Genomic DNA, 9175 nt, shown 5'->3' with positions numbered 1-9175 from the left:
CTTCAACTCGGAGGCTGAAAGGAAATGTCGCTGTCACCAAAAGCACTCACCAAACTTTCTAAGATGCACAATCGAGAGCATCCTGTCGAGCTGTATCACCGCCTGGTACGGCAACTGCTCCGCCCACAACCGTAAGGGCCTCCTCCAGAGGTGTGAGGCTCTGCAGAACGCATCACCGGGGGCAAACTACTGCCCTTCGCAGGACACTACACGCACCCGATGTCACGGAAGGCCATAAAGGATTCATCAAGGACAACAACCACCAAGCCACTGCCTGTTCACCCCGCATATCATCCAGAGGCGAGTCAGTACAGGTGCACAAAGCAGGACCGAGAGACTTGAAAAACAGCTTCTTCTCAAGGCCATCAGACTGGTTAAACGCCCACCACTAACATTTTAGCGGCCGCTGCCACATACTGGACTCAATCCAGGCCACTTAAAAATGGGAATTGATGGAAATTATGTAAAAAATGGTACCACTAGCCACTTTAAAACAATGCCCATTAATATAATGTTTACATACGCCTACATTACCCCATCTCATATGTATATACCTGTACTCTACATCATCTACTGCATCTTGCCATCTTTATGGTAATACATGTACCACTAGCCACTTTTAAACTATGCCACTTTATGTTTACTACTCTACAGTTATCATTCTCATATGTATATTACCGTACTCTATACCCATTACTGCCATCTTCCATGCCGTTCTGTACCACCACCATTCATATAATCTTTTGTACATATCTCTTATCCTTTTACACCTTTGTGTGGTGTATAAAGGTGTAGTGTGGAATTGTTAGGTTAGATTACTTGTTGGTTATTACTGCATGTTGCGGAACTAGAAGCACCAAGCTTTCGCGCACTCGCATTAACATCTGCACTAACCATGTGTAAATGTGTGACTAATAAAATTTGATTTGATTTAGGTGTGGTATAGAATGACCTAACCCTGGAACCTTTAAGGTAGGGATGATGGTGGTGGTATAGATGACTAACCTGGCCTTAAGGTTGGATGATGGTGTTGTATAGCATGACCTAACCCTGACCTTAAGTTAGGTAGTGGTGTGGATAGATGACCTAACCTGGCCTTAAGGTAGATGATGGCTGTGGTATAGAATGCCTAACCTCGCCTTAAGGTAGGTGATGGGTGTGTATGGATGCCGTAAACCGCCTTAAGGTAGGATGATGGTGTGGTATGGATGACCTAACCCTGGCTTTAAGGTAGGATAATGGTGTTATGGAGACCTAACCCTGGTTTAAGGTGGATGATGTGTGTATTAATGGCCTAGGATGATGGTGTGGTATGATGACCTAACCCTGGCCTTAAGGTAGGATGATGGTTGGTATAGATGACCTAACCCTGGCCTTAAGGTAGGATGATGGTTGGGTATGGAACCTAACCCTGGCCTTAAGGTAGGATGATGGTGTGGTATGGAGACCTAACCCTGGCCTTTAACGGTATGGATGATGTGTGTGTTAGATGACATAACCCTGGCCTTAAGTAGGATGATGGTTGGGTATGGATGACCTAACCCTGGCCTTAAGGTAGGATGATGGTGTGGGTTAGATTACCTAAACCTGGCCTTAAGGTAGGATGATGGTGTGGTATAGATGACCTAACCCTGGCTTTAAGTAGGATGATGGTGTGGTATGGAGACCAACCCTGGCCTTATGGTTGGATATGGTGTTATAGATGACCTAACTGGCCTTAGGTAGATGATGTGTGCGTATGGATGACTACCCTGGCCTATGGTTGGATGATGGTGTGGTATAGATGACCTAAACCCTGGGCTTTAAGTTAGGATGATGGTGGTGGTATGGATGACCTAACCCTGGCCTTATGGTTGGTATGATGGTGTTGGTATAGATGACCTAACCTGGCCTTAAGGTTGGATGATGGTGTGGTATAGATGACCTAACCCTGGCCTTAAGTAGGATGATGTGTGGTATAGGATGACCTAAACCTGGCCTTAAGGTAGGATGATGTGTTATGGATGACCAACCTGGCTTAAGGTAGGATGAGGTGGGGTATGGATGACCTAACCCTGGGCCTTAAGTAGGATGACTGGTGTGGTATCGATGACCTAACCCTGGCCTTAAGTAGGATGATGTGTGTATAGATTCTCACCCTGGCCTTAAGGTTGGATGATGGTGTGGTATAGATTACCTAACCCTGGCCTTAAGTAGGATGATGGTGTGTATAGAACCTAAACCTGGCTTTAAGGTAGGATGATGGTGTGGTAGGATAACCTACCCTGGCCCTTAAGGTAGGATGATGGTGTGGTATAGATGACCTAACCCTGGCCTTAAGGTAGGATGATGGTGTGGTATAGATGACCAACCTGGCCTTAAGGTAGGATTGATGTGTGGTATAGATGACCTACCTGACTTAAGGTAGGATGAGGGGTTTGGTATAGATGACCTAACCCTGACCTAAGGGAGGATGATGCTGTGGTATAGATGACCTAACCCTGGCTTTAAGGTAGGATGATGGTTGTGATGGATGACCTAACACATGCCTAAGGGAGGATGATGGTGTGGTATGGATGACCTAACCATGACCTTAAGGTAGGATGATGGTGTGGTATGGATGACCTAACCCTGGCCTAGTAGGATGATGGTGTGGTAGTATGACCTAAACCCTGGCCTTAAGTAGGATGAGCGGTGTGGGTATGAGAAGACCTAACCTGGCCTTAAGGTAGTGATGTGGTATGGATAGATGACCTAACCCTGCCCTTAAGGTAGGATGATGGTGTGGTATAGAGACCTAACCCTGAACTTAAGGTAGGATGATGGTGTGGTATAGATGACCAACCCTGACCTAAGTAGGATGATGGTGTGGTATAGATGACCTAACCCTGACCCAAGGTAGGATGATGGTGTGGTATAGATGACCAACACCTGACCTAAGGTAGGGTGAGGTGTTGGTATAGATGACCTAACCCTGGCCTAAGGTAGGATGATGGTGTGTATGGATGACCTAACCCTGGCCTTAAGGTAGGATGATTGTTGGTATAGATGACCTAACCCTGACCTTAAGGTAGGATGATGTGTGTTATAGATGACCTAACCCTGACCTAAGTAGGATTGATGGTGTGGTAAGTATGACCTAACCCTGACCTTAAGTAGGATGATGGTGTGTATAGTGACCTAACCCGACCTAAGGTCTTGCCAGCCCTGAAGAAGGTACTGTAGGAGTCTGCAGCTGGGAGTCACCAAACACACACACACACAAACACACACACAGAGAGACACACACACACACACAAACAACACACAGAGAGACACACACACACAACACCACACGAGAGGGACACAGAGAGAGACACACACACACAAACACACACACAGAGAGACACACACACACACACACAAACATACACAGAGAGAGAGAACACACACACCACACACACACACACACACACACACACACACACACACACACACACACACAACACACACACACACACACCACACACACACACCACACACACACACACACACACACACACACACACACACACACACACCACACAACACACACACACTCACATTCACACAGGTGAGTCTTACCGTGGCCTCGTTGCACACCGTGCACTTCACCACGTGCTGATGAAGCTTGCCATCCAGGTTAATGAGGGACTGGCACACCCGGCAGTTGATGACGGGTACCCCCCCTGGGTCGGGACTGGCGATGGCTGTGTAGGGGGGGGGTAGTTCAGCTGGAGGGGAGAGACASACATACAGCACCTGGTTTAATGACACATTAGATACAGTTGATGACGGGTACCCTTCCTGCACGTTGGAGCAAGCCTCCTATGGTCCCAGTACTGGTTGGTGTGCAGGCCTAAGTGACCACACACACTCAATGGGACCTACAGCTGGGGTAAGATTCTTCCATCATTCACACACAACAAACCACCATTTTGTCAACATTATGCTGAAGTTGTATTGTGTCTTGCTCATTCTGTAGAAATGCTGTGATCACTCATCGTCTTTAAAACTTCTTACGGATAGGGGGCAGCATTTTCACGTTTGGATGAAAAGCGTGCCCAGAGTAAACGGCCTGCTACTCAGTCCCAGATGCTAATATATGCATATTGTTAGTAGTATTGGATATACAACACTCTGAAGTTTCTAAAACTGTTTGAATCATGTCTGTGASTATAACAGAACTTATTTRGCAGGCRAAACCCCGAGGACAAACCATTCAGATTTTTTTTTTGAAGTCACTCTCTTTTCAATGAGATTTCATTGGGAATGATTTCTAAGGGACCTTCCTGCAGTCCTATCGCTTCCACTGGATGTCAACAGTCTTTAGAAATTGGTTGAGGTTTTTCCTTTGAGAAATGAAGAAGTAGCCATGTTCAGAATGAGGCTCCAGTGAAGTGTACTGTTTGTTAGAGGCGCGTGACCAGAAAGCATGCTACACATTGTTTTCCTCCGGTATTGAACACAGATCATTTTATCAATTATTTACGTAAAAAAATACCTAAAGTTGTATTACAAAAGTAGTTTGAAATGTTTGGACAAAGCTTACAGGTAACTTTTGTAGTCATGTTGAGCGAGTTGGAACCGGTGTTTTTCTGGATCAAACGCGCCAAATAAATTGACATTTTGGATATATATCGACGGAATTAATCAAACAAAAGGACCATTTGTGATGTTTATGGGACATATTGGAGTGCCAACAGAAGAAGCTCGTCAAAGGTAAGGCATGAATTACATCTTTATTTCTGCGTTTTGTGTCGAGCCGGGAGGGTTGAAATATGATGGTCTGTGATTGTTAGCTGGGGTGCTATCCTCAGAAAATAGCATTGTTTGCTTTCGCCGTAAAGCATTTTTGAAATCTGACACATTGGCTGGATTCGCAACAAGTGTAGYTTTAATTTGGTATATTGAATGTGTGATTTCATGAAAGTTAAATTTTTATAGTAATTTATTTGAATTTGGCGCTCTGCATTTTCACTGGATGTTGACCAGGTGGGACGCTACCGTCCCATATATCCCAGAGAGGTTAAATGTTGTGATCAGTTGGCTCAGTTGGCTCAGTTGGTAGAGCATGGCGCTTGCAACGCCAGGGTTGTGGGTTCATTCCCCACGGGGGGACCAGGATGAATATGTTATGAACTTTCGCCAATTTGTAAGTCGCTCTGGATAAGAGCGTCTGCTAAATGACTAAAATGTAAATGTGATCACTCATCGTCTTTAAATGCTGTGATCACTCATCGTCTTTAAATGTTTTGTGATCACTCATCGTCTTTAAATGCTGTGATTCACAGACACACCAATGACCACGATTTGAATGCTGCAACGGAGACGGAATGACGTTGAGGGACACACGCTGAGACCCAGAGTATGACTGGACATGGGATGGATATTATTATAATGATCTAATAGAGGTGCAGAAGCACACCACAAACCATGTTAATGTTTATTCCACGGCCAACCATCCCTCTAGCTAACCCTTATTCCACACTAAGCCTTTTATGCCCCATGGTCCCTCAACTTCAGTCACTGTGGAACTCTCCGTCTTGTCTCTATAAACCCACCCTACCTTCCCCTATGCTGCTTCCTTCGCTTGTTCTTCTCCTGATGTGATAACATCTAGACTCAGTAACTGTTCTTCTCCTGATGTGATAACATCTAGACTCAGTAACTGTTCTTCTCCTGACTGGATAACATCTAGACTCAGTAACTGTTTTCTCCTGACTGGATACCATCTAGACTCAGTAACTGTTCTTCTCCTGATGTGAGAACATCTAGACTCAGTAACTGTTTTCTCCTGACTGGATAACATCTAGACTCAGTAACTGTTCTTCTCCTGATGTGAGAACATCTAGACTCAGTAACTGTTCTTCTCCTGACTGGATAACATCTAGACTCAGTAAACTGTTCTTCCTCTGATGTGATAACATCGAGACTCAGTAGCTGTTCTTCTCCTGACTGGATAACATCTAGACTCAGTAACTGTTCTTCTCCTGACTGGAGAACATCTAGACTCAGTAACTGTTCTTCTCCTGACTAGACTCAGTAGCTGTTCTTCTCCTGACTGGATAACATCTAGACGCAGTAGCTGTTCTTCTCCTGACTGGAGAACATCTAGACTCAGTAACGGTTCTTCTCCTGACTAGACTCAGTAGCTGTTCTTCTCCTGACTGGATAACATCTAGACTCAGTAACTGTTCTTCTCCTGATGGGATAACATCTAGACTCAGTACTGTTCTTCTCCTGATGGGAGAACATCTAGACTCAGTAACTGTTCTTCTCTGAAGTGAGAAAATCTAGACTCAGTAACTGTTCTTCTCCTGTGGGATAACATCTAGACTCAGTAACTGTTCTTCTCCTGACTGGAGAACATCTAGACTCAGTAACTGTTCTTCTCCTGACTGGATAACATCTAGACTCAGTACTGTTCTTCTCCTGACTGGATAACATCTAGACTCAGTAACTGTTCTTCTCCTGATGTGAGAACATCTAGACTCAGTAACTGTTCTTCTCCTGACTGGATAACATCTAGACTCAGTAACTGTCTTCTCCTGACTGGATAACATCTAGACTCAGTAACTGTTCTTCTCCTGATGTGAGAACATCTAGACTCAGTAGCTATCCTTCTCCTGACTGGATAACATCTAGACTCAGTAACTGTTCTTCTCCTGACTGGATAACATCTAGACCCAGTAATTGTTCTTCTCCTGATGTGAGAACATCTAGACTCAGTAACACGTTAAAAATCATCAAATGTATTTGTAAAGCCCTGATCAGCTTACATCAGCTGATGATCAGCTGTCACAAAGTGCTGTACAGAAACCCAGCCTAAAACCCTAAACAGCAAGCATTGCAGGTGTAGAAGCACGGTGGCCAGGAAAAGTGCTGTTGTGTACTGTTTGTGCTACCTCTTTTCAACCTGTGTAATGCTGTCCTCCTCCTCCTGCTTATTCTGAGTTCAGACTCCATGCAGTGGTAATGTGCTGCTCACAAATGACAGCAGCACAGGTGTTTATATAGGGTGTTGATACATACCTACATGGACCTGTGTTGATATAGGATGTTATGATAGCTGTGTTGAATAGGAATGTTGATATAGCTGTGTTGATATAGCTGTGTTGATATAGGATGTTTATATTGCTGTGTTGATATAGGATGTTGATATAGCTGTGTTGATATAGGATATTGATATAGCTGTGTTGATATAGGATGTTGATATAGCTGTGTTGATATAGCTGTGTTGATATAGGATGTTGATATAGGATGTTGATGTGTTTAGACATGAATATATTTTACATGCCGTGTTATTTGTGCTGGTCTAATTCCTCATATGGAAAAGCAGAGGAATCTGTGCTCTCTCTGATAGTAATAATAGTTAATCTCCCAGGATAGTAATCACAGTTCATATGCTAATCTTCAATGTCCCACGTTTGTGGCACCGATGAATAAATCATTATATCTTTACTTCAAAGTCAGATGTTTATATGTTATGTATAAGTGGCATACTGTGTGTATGCATCGTTTATTATTTTGATTTCTTTAATACAATGTGATTATTGGAGTTCAGGTGTTTGACGTGATTGATGGGTGACTAGGTACATTCTTGACAAATAAATATGCTTATTCATTCATGATTATGGATACATTCTGCAATGAGTTAATCTGGCATTGAACCTGCAACAGAACATGTCAACAAGTTGGTTCTGAAATGCTTTAATGCAACAGAACATGTCAACAAGTAGGCTCTGAAATGCTTTAATGCAACAGTGCATTCTGACACATAAATTAAAATAACTGTTACCTCGTTCGTATAGTTGGCAGAAACGATAAGGGATTAAAAATAGACCTCCACCGGCTGAAGGAGAAGAGGATGTGATAAAATAAGGAAATGTTGCTAATCATCTAGCTAGCTTCTCTGCAAAAAAACAAAAAAACTAGCCTTGTATTCATGTTACATTGTAAATATCTGACTGCTACTAGGATATTATTACTATTATTATTATGTAGAAGACACAACACCAAATGCATAATTAAGACAACAAATATTAGATAAATAAAATATAGAACAATACATTAAAATGTTTCGTTTTGGATCAAAGTAGCTATTAGCTTGCTAGCTGACAGCAAAGGTTTCCGACAGAGATTACTTGCAGAGGAGCTTGCAGGGATTTGTATTCTTGCATTATGTTTAGTTTGATGCTAATTAGCATTTTTCGAATTTGAGAGTAAATAGAACCAAATATATTGATAAAAGTCACCTTGTCCGGAAGAGATTTACACGGTTATCAAAACTTCACGCCATGTAAACAGACCTTATTTGAACTGGTTTTAAAATCCCTGGTTTTAAAAATGTATGGTGGAAAAACATGTGGAAMTATTTCCGTGTTTGGCCGCTAAGTTATAACTTCTTATGGCTGCAATCCCGTTAACGGGATGATATGAAAACAGCCAGTGAAAGTGCAGGGCGCCAAATTCAAACAACAGAAATCTCATAATTAAAATTCCTCAAACATACAAGTATCTTATACCATTTTAAAGATACACTTCTTGTTAATCCCACCACAGTGTCCGATTTCAAAAAGGCTTTACAGCGAAAGCACCACAAACGATTATGTTAGGTCACCACCAACTCACAGAACAATTCTGCCATTTTTCCAGCCAAAGAGAGGAGTCACAAAAAGCACAAATAGAGATAAAATTAATCGCTAACCTTTGATGATCTTCATCAGATGACACTCATAGGACTTCATGTATGTTACACAATACATATATGTCTTGTTCGATTTAAGTTCATATTTATATCCAAAAACCTCAGTTTACATTGTCGCCATGTTCAGAAATGCCTCCAAAATATCCGGAGAAGTTGCAGAGAGCCACGTCAAATAACAGAAATACTCATCATAAACTTTGATGAAAGATACATGTTTTACAATAGAATTAAAGATACACTTGTTCTTAATGCAACGCTGTGTCAGATTTCAAAAAAGCATTACGGCAAAAGCACAATATTCAATAATCTGAAAACAGCGTTCAGCCACAAAAGCAAGCCATACAGTTACTCGCCAAATTGTGCAGTCAACAAAACTCATAAAAAGCATTATAAATCATCACTTACCTTTGCTGATCTTTGTGGAATGCGCTCCCAGGACTCCCACTTCCACAAGAAATGTTGCGTTTT

General features: G+C 42.4%; 1 protein-coding gene across 1 annotated transcript in view; it reads right to left on the bottom strand.

The window, feature by feature from the left end:
* Nucleotides 1-95: 95 nt before the first annotated feature.
* LOC112077239 (type 2 phosphatidylinositol 4,5-bisphosphate 4-phosphatase-like) overlaps nucleotides 96-9175 on the bottom strand; it is a 16767-nt gene continuing 7687 nt past the window's right edge. The window contains exons 2-3 of the mRNA XM_024143793.2: nucleotides 3583-3731; nucleotides 96-206 (exon numbers count right to left, since the gene is read on the bottom strand). Of these exons, the coding sequence (XP_023999561.2) occupies nucleotides 96-206; nucleotides 3583-3731 (260 nt within the window). The remainder of the gene's footprint in view (nucleotides 207-3582; nucleotides 3732-9175) is intronic.

The sequence above is a fragment of the Salvelinus sp. IW2-2015 genome, unplaced genomic scaffold, assembly GCF_002910315.2.
Source record: "Salvelinus sp. IW2-2015 unplaced genomic scaffold, ASM291031v2 Un_scaffold4400, whole genome shotgun sequence".
NCBI lineage: Eukaryota > Metazoa > Chordata > Actinopteri > Salmoniformes > Salmonidae > Salvelinus > Salvelinus sp. IW2-2015.
The sequence above is the reverse complement of the archived record's forward strand: the minus strand, read 5'-3'. Positions and strand labels throughout refer to the sequence as shown.